We start from the raw sequence: 20,928 nt of genomic DNA on the forward strand, positions 1-20,928 counted from the left end.
ATTGTTAAAACAATGCTGTCAGGTTCCTGTCATTGGGAGTGGGGAGATCCTTGTGTTCCCTAACTCCTCTGCCCTTTGCAAAAAACTCTAAAACATAATAACCTCATTACTGTAGAAATAGTGTTTGTCCTCAGCACAATTGATTGGGCAGAAGGGATTTTCTGCTCTGAGAACAAAAGCAGTAACAGGAAACCTATTCTCACAGAAAACACTGATTTTTCCAGTTTCCGCTGAAGGGCTTCCTGGAGAGATAATGGACTGTGGTCATAGAGCCAGTACTATAGTGCATAAGGATAGTTAATTGTCACAAACTACAGGAATGTATTTTTATCTGATAGTACATCTACAAGTAAGAAGCTCCTTTAATTAAACTAACCTGATGCTTTGTTTCCGTCTCCTGACCAATCATTTTCCCTTTAGCTAAGCTTAAATGAAATGTCTTCAATACCTTTAAAACTATTAATCCTAACGTAAGACCCTTGATGCTAGTTAGTTTTGAAGATTTAAGTCCTTATTATTCTTAGACTAGCTAAAGTGCAGGCACCAGTAGAAGTGAATTTTTCTTCAGTTTATTTCTACAGATCCAGAAATGCTCGCTTCTTCAAATTTTACATTGCTAAGAAATGCTTTTTTAATATGAAGACCAAAATTGTCTACCTTTGAGTTTCTGCCTAACTTTTTGCAAAACTTCAAACAAGAAATCCTCAACTTGAAAAGTTAGAGATTTCTATTCATAATGGTGATTAAGTGCATTATGAAATACATCTTGCCCAGAAAGTTGGCTGCCTTGATCTTTTTAAGAATTCACGGTATGTCAGCTGACGAACCTTTGCCGTATGCTTCAAATGGATGGCAGATGATGATTTTTGATTATTGTGCATAGTGCTTTGAGCTGCATAGTAACTCTGCGTATATAATATATACTTCCAAAAGAATTCTCACTATTGCTTCAAAGGCATCAGCAAGAGATTGCTGTTGCCTTTGTCTTATGGAATTTAAATAGTACAACTTGGAAATGAATTCAGACTTACTAAGATAGAGATAATCATCCCAAAATAATAAGCCCGAGGTAGTGGTGTATCTAGTACACAACACCTTGAGGAATATTTTGCCTGAACTTGCCATGCGCATCATTTGAACAGCTGATACATATTGATGAACCATCTAAATCAGTGATACTCAGACCTCATTGCTCCAGGAGCCAAATTAGCAATCAACATTATGCAAAAGAGGCATGGTAGTGTGAATTCATCATTTCATTTACTATAGTACTATATATTCATATTTAAACTAGGGTTGCCGATTAATCACAGTTAACTAATGCGATTAATCGTGGTTGATTTTTTTTTTTTTAGTTAATCGCAGTTTTAATGGCACTGTTAAACAATAGAATGCCAATTGAAATTTATTAAATATTTTGGATGTTTTTCTACATTTTCAAATATATTGATTTCAGTTACAACACAGAATACAAAGTGTAGAATGCTCACTTTTTATTATCTTTATTATGAATATTTGCACTGTAAAAATGATAAAAGAAATAGTATTTTTCATTTCACCTCATACATGTGCAGTAGTGCAATCTCTTTATCGTGAAAGTGCAACTTACAAATGTAGATTTTGCGGGGGGGGTTTTTACAAAACTGCGTTCAAAAATAAAACAATGTAATACTTTAGAGCCTACAAGTCCACATAGACCTACTTTTTGTGCAGCTAAGAGAAACAAGTTTGTTTACATTTATGGGAGATAATTGGGAGAACAGACATTGGCATGGTACTTTTGTAGTCAGCATTGCAAGGTGCCATTGTTTATGTGCCAGATCTGCTAAGCATTCGTATGTCCCCTCATGCTTTGGCTACCATTGCAGAGGACATGCTTCCATGCTGATGACACTCATTAAAATGTTAATTAAATTTGTGACTGAACTCACAAATTTGGAAGAGAATTGTATGTCTCTGGTTCTGTATTGTACTCACATTCTGCCATATATTTCGTGTTTTAACGGTCTCAAATGGTGACCCAGCACATGTTGTTTCTTTTTAAGAAGAATTTCACTGCATATTTGACAAAATGCAAAGAAAGTACCAGTGTGAGATTTCTAAAGATAGCTCCAGCACTCAACCCAAGCTTCAAGAATCTGAAGTGCCTTCCAGAATCTGGAGGGTTGGGCTGTGGAGCATGCTTTCAGAAGTCTTAAAAGATCAGCACTCCGTTGCGGAAACTACAGAATCCAAACCACCAAAAAAGAAAATCAACCATCTGCTGGTAACACCTGATTCAGATGATGAAAATGAACATGGTTGGTCTGCAGTGCTTTGGATTGTTATCGAGCAGAACCCATCATCAGCATGGATGCATGTCCTCTGGAATGGTGGTTGAGGCATGAAGGGACATGAATCTTTAGTGCATCTGGCACATAACTGTCTTGCAACACCAGCTACAATGGTGCTTTTCAAACGCCTGTTCTCACTTTCAGGTGACATTGTCAACAGGAAGCGGGCAGCGTTGTCTCCTTCAAATGTAAACAAACTTGTTTGGCTGAGCAAGAAGAAAGACTGAGTGGACTTGTAGGCTCTAAAATTTTATATTTTATTTTTTGAATACAGTTTTTTTTGTACATAATTCTACATTCATATAGCCACTTGACACACTGTTGCCTATAGGATGATTGTCTAATTTTCCCTAAATGCACACTACAGACATGATTAATCAGTGTAGTTGGTAGGTATGCAAAAACTTAATTGACCCCTGGTTGTGTTGTATGAGCACTATTCAACAGTGTATTAAAACTGGGTCAGATGAGTGTTACAGAATGTTGTATTTGTAGATTACACTGTGGTATCCAGCAGAGCTGAAGATGGCATGCATTGCTATCAAATACGGTGGAATCCTATTTATCTGATCTAATTGGGACCGTGGCACCATCAGATAATCAAAAATCTGGATAATCCAGAGAATGGGCAAAGAGGTTCAGCCCCTGGGGCAGCAGGGTTCAGGCTGTCAGCCCCGGGGTGGCTAATACAGAGAGCCAGATAATGGAGGCTCAGATAAAAAGGGTCCGATTGTACTTTTTTATTTTTATTTTTTTGAGACATGGGTACTGCCAACCAAGTTTATGGACTAGCAAGGTATAGGGACAGTTGGAAATCAATCTCTGCAGATAAAAGTACTCGTGCCAATAAACAGCAAGATGGAATTAGAGCTAGTTGATCTGATACAGCTACAACAGTTGTGGCTTCCTGCCCACAATGGGGAGAAACCACTGTAGATTGCACTGTTTCAGCTGGACCTGAATGAAACACTGTCTCAGGTTTACAACCACTTGGTACAAAGAATGCTTTCAAAATGCCTGGCATAGCTACTGTGTTTGTGTGGATTGAAGATGTACAGGGATTACAAATTTACAGTGCTTCAAATGATTGGTTGAAATGCTTTTTGACTAGTGCAGATAAGGACTTCAAAGGCTTGAAAAATTAAAGTTATTTTCCTGCCAACTTTGTCTTCATCTAGCACAATTTTTCTCTCATTTAAGTGAAGCAGAAACCAGCACATTTACTTATCTGTCTGTGTGCCGTTGTGGAAGAGAACATAAATCTGCACAATTGAAGAGTAATATTTCAGTTAACCGCTCACTGCAGAACCGTAGGAGGAACTCGTATATGTTCTGGTGTCATATTAAAATGTGATGTAAAATAAAATACATTGAGAGAGTGATCTTTCCATAGTTAAGATCACAACCAGATTCCTGTATTAGCCTTATTTTTAGCTTCCTATAACTTTGGCTAGCAAAATTTTGTTTGACATGAAAATTGCCAGGTTCACTTTGAAGTCAAAGCTGAATTTTTCTACGTGATTTGACGAAATCAGTGTAACAGTTCATTTACAGGTCATTAAAATAATACCTTGATTTGAAATTTTGACTTGCCATATAATATTGAACTGAGAGACATTTGTTCTAATACAGACTTTCAGCAGAGAAAATTAGCTCTTTAATATTTTGCCCATTGAGACAGTTAAAAAAAAATTTACCTTCTGCCGAGTAATTTTAAAATAAGTGTTTTAAAACTGGTTAGCAGACTTCTACAAAAAGTCTCAGAAGGTGGTGAAACAAGGCTTCCAAGGTAAGTTGTGGAATCCCCATCGATGGAGGTTTTTAAGAACAGGTTAAGCAAACAACTGTCAGGGATTTTCTAGATTTACTTGATCCTGCCTCAGCACAAGATGGGTTTCATGACTTGTCAAGGTTCCTTATAGCCCTACACTTCTATGATTCTATAAGACGAGTAAATCAAGGATAGTTAGCAGTGTTTCTGGTGAGGGTTGTGTGAGTGGGAGGAATAGTATCATGTAATACTGCTCTGAGTTATTCAACGTGATCTGATTTGAATAAAAAATATTGTTATAATGGTGACAAACACTTCCTCTCTTCCTCTTCTACTATACCAGGAGGTTTGAGTTAACTGCTTCCTGCTAAATCAGCCTTTTATGTGAATGTTTCTGTTATCATGTGTGGTCATTGCTGTGAATTCAAATATGATCAGTGCTTCTGCCTGAATGTTATCAAAAGCCCAATTAGTATGGCAGGTTTAAAATGTACAGAATGTTTTGTTTATTTACTTGTTTTAAATACTCTCCTTGGTGACTGTGTTCAAGCACTGCAATCTGTGCTCCTTGAAACATGGTGCTACTTCACATTTGGTTCAACTACATTCTGTCTGAATCTTTCATCAAGGACTAAAAAAAAAAAAAGAAAAAAAAAAGAACTTAAACGGTCTCACCATTTTAATATCTTCTAACCCTCTAGAGGAAGCATTGTAATCTTAACAAACAATAACTATCTTTTGATCAGTCTTTCAAGATCACTTAGGGTGATCAGATGTCCCAATTTTATAGGGACTGTCCTGATATTTGGGGCTTTTTCTTATATAGGCTCCTATTACCCCGCACCCCCATCCCGATTTTTCACACTTGCTGTCTGGTCACCCTAAGATCACTTAATTGAAAACTGTTGCATGGTTAATTGCTTAACTCCTGCGCAGGAGTGTAGTCGTGTGTGGTTTTGGATTATTGCTGAAGTGGAGAAGTTTATATCTGTAGGGATTACTGTGGTAATAATGAAACTAACTTCAACTGATCCAAACAATTAATTAATTAATAAAAATCAAGGTTCCTAAATGACAACTCTCTATAAAACACGAGGACTTAAAAGCAAGGAAATAAATAGTGATGAACCTCATGATTCTTAAACTGCCCACATCATAAACACATTTTTGTCAAATATAAGGAAAAGCATATTTCATTGTGGCACAACATTAACTCTGGTCAGTGGGGTTTTGTTTCATTTCAATATCTAATTTTTCTTTCAAAGGATGCTGTTCAATGGGAAATACTGTAGGAAGTGCCAGCAGAGAGCCTGAGACATAAGCCCTTGTATCAGACGCCTGGTATGAACAGGTCCCACTTACAGAACAGGGCTTATGTCTCAGGCTGTCTTCCTACTACAGTGCCATACTGATCAGGCCAGTAATCCATCTAGTCTAGTATCCGGCTTCTGGCAGTGGCCAGGACCAGATGTTTAAAAGCCCATAGTGGACAAGTTAAGGCATAACCTATCCATAAAAGAAGCTTCTTTCTAGCTCCCATTAGTTAGTGGTTGGCATATGCTCTTCAGCATAAGGTGGGTGGGGTTTTTTTGTTTTGTTTTTTGTTTTTAAATAAACTATAAAGATCTTTGTTTCATCTACTACAGTGGTGGGCAACCTTCAGCCTGCGGGTCACACGTGGCCCATCAGGGTAAGCCACTGGTGGACCGCCAGACTGATGGTTTACATTTGCACAGCTGCCTGCAGCTCCCAGCAGCCACAGTTCACCATTCCTGCAGCTCCCATTGGCTGGGAACAGCAAACTGCAGCCACTGGGAGCTGCATCCGGCCATACAAATGTAAACAAACGGTCTGGCGGCCCACCAGTGGCTTACCCTGATGGGCTGCAGGTTGCCCACCACTGATCTAACAGCTCTGGATTTTGTCAATATTTATATAATATAAATATTCCTTTTTGAATCTTATTGAACCAGTGCTGCAATGAGTTCCACAGGTGCTTAATGCTCTGTTTATGTATAAAAACACTTTACTTTTTGTCATTTTTAATATTTTGATCAGTTGACAGAATTTTTGTTAAACTGTTCATAATTACTGTGAGAATAACATATTTAATTTGATTAAAAACTACATATTTGACATTAATGTATAGCAAAATCATGAATGCATGCACTCATTTTAGCTTGGTATAACTGTACACATTGATATATTTGATTTGAGAGCGATATAAAATCTCATGCTTCGTGGTTTAATCAAGTCTTTTTTGGGGGTTAGATGAGACTTTCATGATTATCAGATTATCTCATATCTGCCTACGTGCACCTTCCTTTAAAATATCTGGTGCTTACCAGTGCTGAAGACAGGATGCTGGACCAGATGGACCAATACGACTTTTTTCCTATATTCCTTTGGTTTCATTTTTCTTCTAAAGGGTTTGATTTTGTCTTATATTTTAAGTTTACTTATGAAAAATAGTATTATGGCCGTGTTGACTGCTCTATAGTTAAAATCGAAGTTAGCTTCCCATCATAAGCTAGAATTTCAGTCCCCCCCTCCCAAACTTTGGAAATGCTTTCTTCTTTGCCTTCAAAATAAATACCACTTAAAAAATTAGTTTGGTTTGAAAATGGCCTACATTTGGTATTATCTTAAACTACTGTAAGTCAAAACACTCTAGACATGTGGTTTTCAAATTGACACTATTCCTTTAAAGTCATGACAAAAACTCAAGCAATGAGATGCAGAGTTGGGAAGATTTCTTGGGTCATCTCTTCTATTTCTCCTGTCTATGCAGGACTTTTTCCTAAGCAGATAGTATAAAGATCACAGAAACCTAAGATACTACTTTAGACTTGCTTTAGTTCATAAAACATCCTTAAATTGCTGTCTTGTGGCATGTATAAATACTATTTGACAATAGGCTTCAAAAATACTTAGCCAGTTGTATTCAAACAGGAAACTAATGACTAGAAAAATAGCTATTATGATAGAATTGGTTTGGAAAACTACTTTATTCAATGTACGCAGAATAAAGTGTTGCATATAATTAAGAGTTTACCAGGTTCGTGGCTATGGAAATTGTGGCATGGACTGTGAAATCTGGTGTTTATATACTTTTTACCCTAGGGTGAAAGTATACAAAGGTACACAGCATTTCTCAAACTGGGGGTCCCAACCCAAAAGGGCATCACAAGTCTACTGTGGGGGATGGGGGGTTGCACTATTGCCCCCTTACTTCTGCGCTGCCTTCAGAGCTGGGCTCTTGGCCAGCAACTGCCATTCTCTGGGCTGTCCAGTGCTGAAGGCAGAGCAGAAAGTGGCAGCTGCTGGCTACATGCCTAGCTCTGAAGGCAGCACCATTGCTAGCAGCAGCAGAGAAATAAGGGTGGCAGTATCATACTGTGCTACCTTCTGTGTTGCTGCTCATGGTGGCACTGCCTACAGAGCTGAGCACCTGACCAGCAGCCGCTACTTTCCAGCTTCCTAGCTCTGAAGGCAGTGCAGAGGTAAGGGTGGCAATGTAGCAATCCCCCTACATTAGGCTTACAACCTCCTTTTGGGTCAAGACCCTCAGTTTGAGAAGCACTGCAGAGAAATCACACATTTATTGCGGGTTGGTCACAGCAGAAATAGTAAATTTCGTAAATGTATTACATGGCTATTTATGCTGTGACCAACTTGCAAAAAATGTGATTTCTCTGCGTTTTAAGTAGATACCTTCATATGATCTGGGATTGCTTATTGATGATTATGCATAATCATGCTATTTACATTAATAGCAGTCTTAAAGCCAGTATTAAGCATTTCATCAGGGCCTTTCTACTTATAAATGTAAATGTAATGTTAGCATTGCTCAGGAAACACAAATTATACTATTCAACCAGTAGAATGTCTAAATTAGACTACAACTTAAACTTTGAGGTCTGAAAAATTAATTACAAAAGTATTTTATATATACTGCTTGTGCATATGTTTAATAACAGCACACTAAAGATAACTAAAAAGCTGTCATTTACTGCTATATTTGTTTTAATTTTCTAATGTTTCACTACTTTTCAAAGATAGACTTTGAGAAACCAATTAAATGAATCAGAGGAGGTTTTCTTCCAGATTTTCTGTATCAAGAGGCAGTTGAATAGCTAATTTTTCTAGGTTTGCAATGGTAGGGAGACGAAACTTGACCTTTGTCTGAAATTCTAAGATTTGACTAGAGAAGACAGCAAGCCTTTCTATGTTCACGTCAGATGAAAAACTTTGCCTAAAGTTGTCTTTCCTTCTGCAGGGTTACACATCTTTTTGGAATGATTGTATCTCCTCTGGGTTGCGTGGCTGCATGTTAATTGAATTGGCACTGAGAGGACGTCTTCAACTGGAGGCATGTGGAATGAGGCGCAAAAGTCTATTAACAAGAAAGGTAAGAGGAAGAGGCAAACAATCTTATTTTTTCTGTATTGTATTAAGTAATTGGCTAAGTGTAAATTACAATTTAAATACTGAAAAAAAATCTTTTTTTGTACTGAGAGATGTTACCCAATCATGGTCAGGGCCCAAATGTGCTAAGGGCTGAACAGTATACTGATTATGCTGTGTGTTTATGCTTCAGCACCATCACTACTCTGAAGAACTTTTAAAAGGAGTTAATGAATTGATGTGCATAATCTGAAAAAAATTGAAGCATCTGGGCCCCAATTTTGTAAAATACTCAAGTATGTGCCTAATGTAGCACATGATCAATCTCACGGAAGTCAATGAGACTACTCATATACTCTGAGTTGGGCACGTGCTTATGTACCTTATTGAATCAGGGCCCTAATTAAGCTAAAAATCTGAGTCAGTCTTTAATCCATCACTTTTGCACCTGGATTTTGCAGGTTTTAAATTAAAGTAACTCTTTGTGGAGATTCCTACTATACTTAGGGATTATTAATCATAGCGGCGTTAATGGATATTTATAAAATCAAGTTATTGAAAAATGGTTAAATGTTGCCTTTTTACCATAAAATAAATTTACTTTTGTGGGCAGAGTGCCCTGTCAGCGTTATCTTTTGGTCAACTTTTTTTAAAGCAGAGTTTGAAAACTTTCCAAGCCTCATCCCAACCTCCTCTACTTCTGAAGAATTGGACCTCTGTTCAGGCAGACAGACTTAACTACTGTTACGTCTAGTCCAGCAGTATTCAGCCTTAATTTGTTTGCACAGAATCTTTCCCCCCTCAAAGCCTCATACAGTTTCTTTGGTTTGTCAGACATTCAAGAATGTTTCTTAAAAGCTATATTTATTCTGGATCCTCATACCAATACTGTTTTTCTTCCTAGAATTTTGTTAACTACTTTTAATGAGAGTCAAAAAGATGCATTATGTGAAATGATACGAATATGTGCACGTGTGCAATCAGAAATAAAAACCAAATAGCCATTTTGCATTTTATTTTGTTGTTGGTGTATTTAAAAAAAATAAAATAAAAGAGAACGTGGAGTTAAAAGATGTTTCAGACTTAGGTGGTTTGTTTTTCTGCTGTTCGTTGCTGTTGAAAGAATACTCTTTTAGTCTCTATATTTCCATCTTTCCATATATGAAAGACTTAACCTAAAATAGATGAAAAGGTTATGCGGATCTTAAGGAATAGAATAGCTAAAAGCCCTAAATGCTCATATTTAAAATGTTCATTCTTTCACATCTCAGACTTACAGGGGCACTTTCAAGGTTCATTTGCTTAGAATTTGACCTACTTTTTGTTTGAAAAGCCATGAATTCTTTATTCCATCAGAGTGGCCTGTGCATGCTTTTTATGAAAACAAATGCTAAAATATCAGCAACTGTATAATAAAAAGCGCAAACGAACATCTTGAAGAAAGTAATTTATTTTGAGCTTCAAAGAGAGACTTAAATACTGTGGCAAAAGTATTTAAATCATGAGGCCTATTGAAATGGAGGGGCTCGTGGATTCAGTTTATCCATCTGATTTTGAAATGTAACAGATTAAAATCTGTGAAGTTTTGAGGATCACCTAGACCAGTAAGGGATTCTGTCACCACCTGTCTTGTAATTTTGGGTGCCTTTAATGCTGTGCTGCTATGGCTCACTGCTATGACACCAGTAGCCAGCCCACAAGCCTAAAAGTTTCACCCTGGCTTCCACCAGCTTAGTGACTCTTTGCAGGGTAACCCCAACAGCCTTCTAGTCCTGAGTCTCTCCAAACACGTCTGCCCACGGTTCTGAACTACCAGACATTTGGACTTTCCCCCTCTGGTTCATTCCCAAAGGTCTGAAAACAGCTCCATGTTATCAGTTTACTTTGACACATGCACTCCACACAGTTTGCACAAGAGACCTGCTTGGGTTAAAAAATAAGCAATGTTTATTTAATAGAAAAATCACAGATTCAAAGGTGAAATAGTAAGGGAAAGCAAATGTATATAAATTACACAGAATAAACAATAAAGATGCAACTTCAGGCTTTACACTTCTATGTTAGATAAGTTCACTTTTCTAATACCAGTTACCTATTATCTTTGAACAGTTTCCCAACATGCCCCTGAGTCCTAAGGGAGGATCCACCATTCACAGACAGTGCCCCACCTTCAAGAGTTCTGGATAGCCTTTTCTTCAACCCTTTCTCTTTTAAGTGTTTGCAGGTTTTTTCCTCTCAGACTATGGTGGTTCATGGGGGCGGAGGGGAAATTCCCTCATGACTGTAATGGTCCATCACTTGTCCTTTCCTGGGTTGTACCATGGATCGCTACTTGTGTCTGACTTTGGGTAAACATCTGGCTGGGGAGGAGTACCTCTCTTCTTTCAGGTGTATTTGAAATTGTAGTACAGATTATGAGCATAGAATACTATGTATATACATGTATAGATTCACAACCATACGTATCTCATAATGACCATCAAGTTCAGAACATTACAAGCTTTCATAGAAGACGTTACTCAACATATTTTTATGTACAATAACATTGTATACAAGCAGTTGATTCAGTTGCTTACTCTTTGGGGTTCAGACCGCCTGTTCTCCCCTGGGGGTGCCTGAACTCTGATTGTCAGCCACACAAGTTAAATATTGGTTGATTTCATTACTCTTCTTCTGAGCAAAAGTAATTTTCTTTATGGACATATTGAGACCCTCTAATATGTTTGTAATCTTTTTCATTATAAATGTCAAAGGTCTTATCTTTCCATTCTCCAAACAAAGTTCGCATTCACTCCATGTGATGGGGGTTCAAAATGGTGTTATATTTAGGCAGGTTTTTAAATTTAGGTGGTGCTCTCAGACCAGGCCACTTCTGTCCAGTCAAATCCCCAGATTGTTGTCATTCTGCATCAATGTACTTGTGGTTCTCCTAGAATCATGTGGCCACGGAACTGCTTAACCTTGCATGTCAGGAATCAAATATCTACTGCCAGCCTCATTTCCGATGTTCATGTTACATCCTGCTCCAAAGACAGTTTGTTGAATTATATATGGCAGTAGTCACTCTCTTGGCCCCCCAATATTTCTCATACTGTTGCAGACAAGTAAAGATGGAGGTGATGGGTCTGAGCTGAGAGTAACTGGATGTTCAAGTAGGTTTTAAGGCATCCCATTCCTACACTTGATCAACAGAGACCAATCCATAATCCATTAGTGGGAGACTTTCAAGTGACTTCCTTGGGCACTGGAGTAGGTTTGAGGAAGGCACACACATGTTCAGGTCAGGCAGTCCTTTGGAATTAGGAAGGGAGAATGAGCTGAGCAAAATAAATCATAAGTGTGCGCTGCTCAGTGCAGGGCAAGGGGAGGTGGATTGTAGTATACACTTTAAATCAGAGGTCCCCAAACTGGAGGACATGTCCCCCTAGAGCGGCACGGAGGAATGTTGCAGGAAGTACAGCTGGGGCCCAGGCCAGCCCCCTCTTCCCCGGGGGAGACAAGGAGGGAGTGCCACACAGCTCTGCTCCTGGCCACGGCCCTGGCTGCTGGCTGCAGCTGCCAGCCCTGCGCCCAGGACCCTAACATCTGCCGGCCCTGTGGCTGCTGGCCCGGGGCCCCAGCTCCCAGCCTCCACCCATGGCTGGGGCTCTGACCCCACCCCCAGCAGTGGCCCCAGCCTTGGCCCCGTTACCCCTGTCCGTGGCTTCTCCCACGTGACCCTGCTCCTGGCCCCGGCTGGGGGTGGGGTGGGGGGCAGACGAGGAGGGATGTGACCCTGAAAAATTTGGGGACCACTGCTTTAAATAATTATATTTACAATCAAAATTACTGATCTGTAGGTGGGGAGCATACATAACTGGTTGTTACAGAAACTGTATGCTTCATGTTCTCTGTCTTTAGTAGTCATGGTTTGCTGTGCTCCCAAAAAGTGTGGTACTTTTTATCACAAGCCACTTCCATTTATTCTACATAATGGCCCAAAACAAAAATGATTTGAAAGAAAAATGCAACTGTCAAATGTTAAGCAAGAGCATAAAGCAGACTTAAATGCTAAATTTGGAGATAAATACTACAAAATCTAACGTACGAATCCATGGACTCTGCTGAACGTAAGCATGTTAGCATCAGAATGATAGTTATCATTATTGGCAGGTCTCATGATTTTATTGTGAGTCTTTTGTTATATTGGTGTTTCATCTAAAGCCTTAAATCTTGGAGGCAACTGTTTGTGTAAGAATCAGCTTTCATTTAAAAAAAAAAATAGGTTTCTTATCCCAATTGTGGAGGAAAAGTTTAAAATGTGACCCAACTGCACCCTGAAAGGTCAGAAACCAAAAGGCAAGTAAAGAGAACCCAATATGTTATAAATAAATGGGGGAAGACGGGAAGACAACTCCATAATTTTTGAATATTTAGGATTGGCAGCATTGAGTCAGACACTCATAAACAAGTGGATTACCAGACTGAGAGGTCCATACAGTGAAGAACTTGCTTAAAGAGGAGAAATTTCATATTTAGTATATCACTCAACTCCAAAGCAGCACTGCTGCATTGTGGAGAACTTCAGTAAAACAGAAGTATGCATACTCAGCTTCAGGATATGAGATGTAACCAATAGATAGGAACCTAGTCCAAATAATATTGGCTATCAAAATTACAGAAGGACGCATTTGGCAAGAAAGTTAGTGGCCATTAGCTTTGAAAATCAGGCCCTTAATATCTCTCTGCCTTAGTTCACCAAACTAAAATAGATTTCTCCCTTGTGGGCACTTGGTGGTATGATTGACTTCCTGAGATCATTTCCCCATTTAGCAGTGTGGAAAGTGCAGGGTGGTCCTGACCTCCAGGTTGAAAACCCAAGTCAAATTCAGTCTCTAAAAAGAGACATTTAGAGCAGGCCAGTGATGGTCTCTGAAGTGTGCTGCAAGGGCAGAAACACATTCAGAGGATCTCCAGAAGAGAGAAGAGAGAGAGAGGGTGATTGGGATTGCCCAGCTGCTTGCCTCCATGTAACAGTGCACTGTGCTTTCCAATTAACTTCCCCTTGAGTGGAAAACTGGAGAGTAAGAAACAGTTACAAGCAGGTCCCAGTATAGCAGGGAGACAATGGAAAATAGTGATGGGAAACTGGCTGCAGGTAAATGGCAGATTACAATAAAATACTCCATTTTGAGGCATAGTGGAAAAATACCTGATTCCATGGCCACAGAATAAGAGTCCATAGAGCTTTGATAGAGATGAATGGAACAATTTACATTTCATAGAGCTGCTAATTCAGACTGGTGCTGCTGTATCAGGTTGTTATGGAAGAGAGTGAATTGCAACTGGTGGGAGATCACAAAGAAACTTTGATGAATAGTTACCTGCTGAAATGTCAATTCTAAAAATTGAAGTGCTGAGGGGTGAAAACATTATCTAAGTTAAGCAATAAAGCTTACTTTGGATGGTTCAGTAACTCTAACTAATTAAACTTAATCAAAGATTCTCTTTACATAATGATTACGTTTCAAAGTTGGGAACAGTATTTGTAAAGTCTGTCTATAAATGACTCTACTTGATAATTACACAGTACTTACTTTTCACAGTTAAATTCTTGGCAGCCTTAATTTTTTGTACAGCAGAAGTACAAACTGGGAGTCACCAAGTATGGTAAAATGAGGTTTTAACTAAAGCTTCCCTGCAAGTACTTCAGAGAGAGAGAGAGAAAATTATTGGTGGTTTTTAAATTGGGTTTAAATTGTTTCAAAGAGGATGTTCCTGATCAAGATGTAATGTGCACTGTTGAGAATTGAAAATAAAATGTAATAGTATTGTGTGGTATTAAGGCATATGTTCCCAGTTTTTATCCTGGATGTTTAAGGTGTATAAAAGGAGATGAAAATACAGAAGGATGATGTGTAATGCATTCTTTTACTTGCCATCAGGTGATCTGCAAGTCAGATGCTCCCACAGGGGATGTTCTACTTGATGAAGCTCTGAAGCACATTAAGGAAACCCAGCCTCCTGAAACAGTACAAAACTGGATTGAACTGCTTAGTGGTAAGATGTCAACATAGGATTTTAAAATGTTTAAAAAAATAATTCTCGTTAACTGTTGTCACTGGATTAGAGGAAATATTGTAAGCTTCTTGGGGAAGTGACTGATCCTTGGTGTGTTGCAGCACTTATCAAAATGAGGCCAGTTGGATAATACGAGTAACTGCTGGTATTGGCTTAACTAGATAGAAAATGTAAAATTTGGGGATACTAATTGCCTGGCACATCAGATTTTGAGGGATATTAAGCCAAAATATTTGGGAGTACCACATTTCCTCTGTTGAGAAATAACAGTTGAATCCACAATAATACAAGCCTTCCTCTCCAAGTTATGAGTCTTTTCCCTCTTATCTGGAAGCAGGGATCACTTCAGTTCAGGTTACATCCTTATAGTTTACTGTTCACGTCCTCCAAAGATCTTGCCTCCAGTGAAAAGGTAGAAGTGAGGAATTGATATTTCAAATTTAAAACAAGGACATAATTAAATTGGAGATTTTATAAATCAAAACAAGCCCACGACTTTCTTTATTATTTGTTTCAGAATTCACTGTTCAGAGAAACTTATAAAATATTTTGAAATTTGACTAATCAGAGTAGTCCATTCTAATCTCTTCAGAATGAAGGATGCAAGATGATTTATTTGGGCACAATTGCTTTGATACAGTTCCACAAACAGTTTTTAAGAGATGGAATGCAAGTTAGATTATACCGTTACTGAAGAAAATGTTAATTGCAAGTGCATTTAAATCCATGAGTTGTTTGCCACATAGTGCATCAGCTGCACTGAAATGAAAAGGGAATTCTACCGCTGAATGATGATCCTCTTGTTTTATGCAGTGCCTTTCCATCTCAGTGTAGCAAAACTCATTACAAAGTTGTTTGTCTGCAAGATGGATGACTTTGAATCAAAATGATTTAAATTTCCAGTTTGTCATGATTTAAATCAGCAAGCAGGGAACCTCGATTTTAATTATTTGTTTTTAATCTTGTTTCACTTTTGTATTTTTTAGGACTTTTCCTAAAAAATGGTTCATTCTCATTGGTTGGTATAACCATTGAAATTTGTTGATTTGCAAACGTTAAATAACCTTTATTCTAAATATGGTACTATTTTTTGCTAACCAGGGGATACGCTATCAGTACTCGTTTATTTAAGCAATGAATGATACATTTCATATTTGCTGGATGATATTTTACTCAGGATTTGTCAAGCTGTATTTGGATGGAAATTAGAATTCAATTAAAAATATGCAAAACCCTGTTTTAAAATTGTTTTATATTAGTAAAATAAAACTACTTTGTGTTGTATGCACAAGGGAAAAAATAAATTTACAAGAACATGTTTTGCATTTTAAACTAATTTATTAAACAAAGGAAGTATTAACTGTAGTTAGTGAATTGACTGTTTCTGGTCACCATGTGCCAGGTTTTCAAAAAATATTTGTGCCTAAAAATGCAGATGGATGCGTAATGGGATTTTCAAAAGTAACAAGGTGTCTAACTCACATCGAATGAAGATGAAATCAACATGAAACCTGCTTAGACATTGTTTAAAAATCCCACTGGCATCTGTTTGCATTATTAGGGGTCTGTCTTTAAAAATCTGGCCCCATAACCTTTAAGTTTTTAGAACTGGTGGATCTTACCTCTCACCTCCTTGATTTTATTCATTGACTAAGAAAGGAACATAACTATAGTAGGTCAGGCCAATGGTCCATCTCACCCAGTATTCTGTATTGTGACAGTGGCTGGTGCAAGATGCTTCAGAGGGAATGAACAGAACAGGACAATTATCAAGTGATCCGATCCATTCCCTGTCATCCAGCCCCAGTTTCTGTTAGTCAGAGTTTTAGGGACACCCAGAGCATGTGGTTGCATCCCTGATTATCTTGTCTAATAGCCATTGGTGGACTTATCCTCTATGAATTTGCCTAATCCTTTTTTGAACCCAGTTATACTTTTGGCCCTCACAGCATCCCCAGCAATGAATTCTACAGATTGACTGTGTGTTGTGTGAAGAATTACTTCCTTATGTTTGTTTTAAACCTACTGCCTATCAACTTCATTTGGTAACCCCTTGTTCTCATGTTATGTGAAGGAGTAAGTAACACTTTCCTATTCATTTTCTTTACTCTATTCATGATTTTATAAACCTGTATCAGATTCCCCTCTTAGTGGTCTCTCTTCCAAGCTTGAATGGTCCCAGTGTTTTTGCTCTCTCCTCATATGGAAGTTGTTTCATACTTCTAATAATTTTTGTTGCCCTTCTCTGTAATTTTTCCAATTCTAATATATCTTTTTAGAAATGAAGCAACCAGAACTGCACTCAGTATTCAAGGTGTGGGTGTACATTGGATTTAGATAGTGCCGTTATGATATTTCTTGTTTTATTATCTGTCCCATTCCTAATGGTTTCTAACATTCTGTTCACGTTTTTGACTGCCGTTGCACATTGAGCAGATGTTTTCAGAGAACTATGCACAGTGACTCCAAGATCTCTTTCCTGAATGGTAACAGCTAATTTAGACCCAGCACCATTTTGTATGTATAGTTGGGATTATGTTTTCCAATGTGCATTACTTTGCACTTATTAACTTTGAATTTAATCTGCTGTTTTGTCACCCGGTTTTGAGAGATCCCTTTGTAACTCTTCATAGTCAGTTTTGGACTTACCTTATCTTGAGTGATTTTATAGCCTCTGCAGACTTCGCCACCTTACTGTTTACCCCATTTTCCAGATCATTTACGAATATGTTGAATAGCACTGGTCCCAGGACAGATCCTCAGGGAATCCCACTGTTTTCCTCTCTCCAATGTGAAAACTGATCATTTATTCCTACCCTTTCTTTCTTGTCTTTTAACCAGTTACTGATACATGAATGGAATTTCCCTCTTATCCCATGACTGCTTACTTTGCGTAAGAGCCTTTGGTGAGGGACCTTGTCAAAGACTTTCTGAAAGTCCAGCCAAGTACAGTATATCCAGTGGATCACCCTTGTCCACATGCTTATTGACACCATCAAAGATTTCTGATAGTTGGTGAGGCATGATTTCCCTTTACAAAAGCCATGTTGACTCTCTCCAAACATATTGTATTCATCTACGTGTCTGATAATTCTGTTCTTTACTATAGTTTCACCCAATTTGCGTTGTACTGAAGTTAGGCTTACTGTCCTGTAATTGCCAGACTTGCCCCTGGAGCCTTTTTAAAAAGTTGGCATTACATTAGCTATCCTCCAGTCATCTGCTACAGAGGGTGATTTAAATGATAGGTTATATACTACAATTAATTGTTCTGCAATTTCATATCTGAGTTCCTTTGGAACTCAAGTGAATACCATTTGGTTCTGGGTATTTATTACTGTTTAACTTACAGTTTGCTCCAAAATCTCCTCTATTGACACTTCATTCTGGATCAGTTCCTCAGATTTGTTACCTAAAAAGAATGGCTTATTTGTAAAAATCTCCCTTATATCTTCTGCAGTGAAGACCCATGCAAAGAATTCATTTAGCTTCTCTGCAAGGGCTTTGTCTTCCTTGAGTGCTCCTTTAGCATGTGGATCGTCCAGTGGCCATATTGATTGTTTGGCAGGCTTTCTGCTTCTGGTATATTTACATTTTTTTTGATGTTAGGTTTTTTTTGTCTTTTGCTAGTTGCTTTTCAAATTTGTTTTTGGCGTGCCTAGTTATACTTTTACACTTGACTTGCCAGAGTTTATGCTTCTTTCTGTTTTCCTCTGTAAGATTTGATTTCCGATTTTTAAAGAATATCTTTTTGCCTCTAACTGCCTCTTTTACTCTGTTCAGTCACAATGGCAGTTTTTTCGTTGAGCCTCTATTGTGATGTTTTTAAATTATTTCCATGCAGCTTGCAGACATTTTACTCTTGTGACTGTTCCTTTTAATTTCTGTTTAACTAGGTTCCTCATATTGTGTAGTTCCCCTTTTTGAGGTTAAATGCTACTGTGGTGGATTTCTTTACTCCCTCCTCCCCCCAGAAAGATGTTAAGTTGAATCTATTCACCTTTTGAACCAGATCCTGTGTGCCACTTAGGACTAAAAAAGTTTTCTTGCTTTTTCAACTCCAAACTGGTTTCTCAATTTTGAATGAAATAGTCCACATGAAGAAAATATTCTCTTTGCACCAGCTGCTAGCAAACTGAAACCAAAAGTAATGAAGGCAAAAGGTTCTCTGCACTGTAGAAACTAAAAGTACTTACATTAGTAAAAATGTAAATGCCAGCATTTGCTCCATTATAAAGACTGAAAATAATATAGATACTTAATGCAGTACGTAACATTGTGATGTATTTATAAAACTTGAGTTTACCTCAAATATGGTGTTCCGCCTGATTCTATATATATATTAAAAAATCAGCACCCTCCAACTCATTAAAATTTGAGGCGGGTTCACTGATGCAACATATTTTATTTAAATTATTTGACTAGAATATAGTAGAATTATGCCTTAACATAAATTGTCATAATTTCAATTTAATTTTAAACAAGTTTGTTAAGGAAAAATGTATCTGATTTTTTAAAATCATCTCTTTTTATCCACCCTGTTTGTCTCTGTTACTTCACTCAGAATGGAAATGAAATGCAGCTACTCTTACATGGATTGTAGCTGTTGTAGAACAATGCAGAGCAACACTGTGTAGTTTAGAAAAGAAAGTGAAGAAAACAACTGTGTTCAATGGAAACTACAACATGACTTCAGGACAGGCAGAATGAAGTTAGAGGGCTAAAATCAGTGTTCCCTTTAGATTCCCACCTCCCCTCCCTTCTGTATAGCACAAATAACTCGGATCAATATTTAAATTAGAGTGGAGTCTCATTCCCTCCCTTCCTTCCTTCCTTCCCTCTTCACTGATTCACCTTTTCTCCCGCTTCATTTCGTACTTGACATTCATTATCACTATCACTTCTCTCTCCTCTCTTTCACTGTGCATGAATTAACAGGAGACGGAAAGAAAGGAGAAGAGGGGAAAGAACAGTTTTGTGGTTTAGTAGGAATTCTGGTTAACAGCCCCCTAATCTTGCAAATATTTCTAGAGCTTGCTTTTCTTATCCAAAATCCCTCATTCATATTAGCACATTACCCGTTTCCCCATGTTGAGAGTACTAGGCCAGTCCTGATTCAAGGGTCATGTAATGTGTCACCAACACCCTAGGTTTTCCTTTAAGGTCTTATCCATATTTTGACCTGGTTTGACCCTTCTGAGCTTTGAGCTCACAGCCTAAGGTGGATATGCCTGAAAGCTAGATCAATCCTCTCTATTTATACTGTGTTATTTGGTGGCTGGTTTGGGAGTAGGATTTGGGAATCCTTGGTTTAGAGAACTAGTTTTTGAAGAATAATACTTGGATTTTTAAATAGACTTCACAACATCACACAGTTCTTGTTTTTTAGTATTTTGGCTGAAGATTTTTCCTGGGGAAAAGCCACTCTTACATTATACTGCACTAATTTAAGATAAATGAGAGAGAAAGGAAGATTCTATTTAAGAGGGTTGCTTATGTGACATCTTCCAGAGCCATCATGGAAGTGCAAATTAGGCCATTTTAAGGCAATGTTTTTCAAGCAGGCGTGGTTCCTAAGGTGATCCCTAGGTAAAGCAGCCTACCAGAACAAGCAAACTTGTGTCAGAACATCCACTGTTTCTGAAAATACAATCACCACGTCTAAATCTCTAGTAGTGCAGTTCCGTGTAGTTGAGCACAAGGTGTCACCAAACTACTCATTTTATTAGCACCAGTAATCTACCTCTGAGTAGTATAAACGCCTAAAAAAGCAAGGAAACAATTAGCTAATATTCCCTACTTACTTTCTCTTACTGTGATCCATTATTTAGACACAGTTTCAGGACCCATCGGAGGAAACCATGTTGAATCAGGCAGGGCTGGTAGAGAGCCCTGTGTCATTCACTAGGCAATAATGTGCATGCTGAAGGAGTCATAGGTTCACAGGATCTTTGAGTCACATACAAAACTTTACAGTCAGTTTTTGATTACATTTGTAACTTACTGTATCTACATGTGCAGCACTGTGTTTCCTTGAAATGTTCTGAAGGAATTACACACACTACAATTTGAATATTTTTATTGTAAATATGCAAAATGGCATTTTCAAAGGCCTGTAACTTGCCAGATTGGAACTCTTGTCATAGAAATGTACGAAAGCCCTTATGAAGAAGAGCCACCTCCATGCCAAATTTTTAACTTTATCTCCTTGCTGGCTTTTCCAAAAGAGAGAGATTTTTTTGTATGAGGGAAACTTTTTTGTTTGTTTTATTTTTGGGTCTTTTCTTTTGTTTTTCTTTCTTTTTCTTTCTTTCTTTCTCAAAAAAATTCACCTTCAACAGACTAGACATCTAAAAT

The 20,928-nt window shown here is 38.0% G+C and overlaps 1 protein-coding gene across 1 annotated transcript in view; it reads left to right on the forward strand.

Annotated features, from left to right (window-relative positions):
• Nucleotides 1-20,928, forward strand: part of GOLPH3 (golgi phosphoprotein 3) — a 46,114-nt gene that overhangs the window by 22,313 nt on the left and 2,873 nt on the right. Inside the window, exons 2-3 of the mRNA XM_030566704.1 lie at nucleotides 8,384-8,515; nucleotides 14,436-14,550. Of these exons, the coding sequence (XP_030422564.1) occupies nucleotides 8,384-8,515; nucleotides 14,436-14,550 (247 nt within the window). The remainder of the gene's footprint in view (nucleotides 1-8,383; nucleotides 8,516-14,435; nucleotides 14,551-20,928) is intronic.

The sequence above is a fragment of the Gopherus evgoodei genome, chromosome 6, assembly GCF_007399415.2.
Source record: "Gopherus evgoodei ecotype Sinaloan lineage chromosome 6, rGopEvg1_v1.p, whole genome shotgun sequence".
Taxonomy (NCBI): domain Eukaryota; kingdom Metazoa; phylum Chordata; order Testudines; family Testudinidae; genus Gopherus; species Gopherus evgoodei.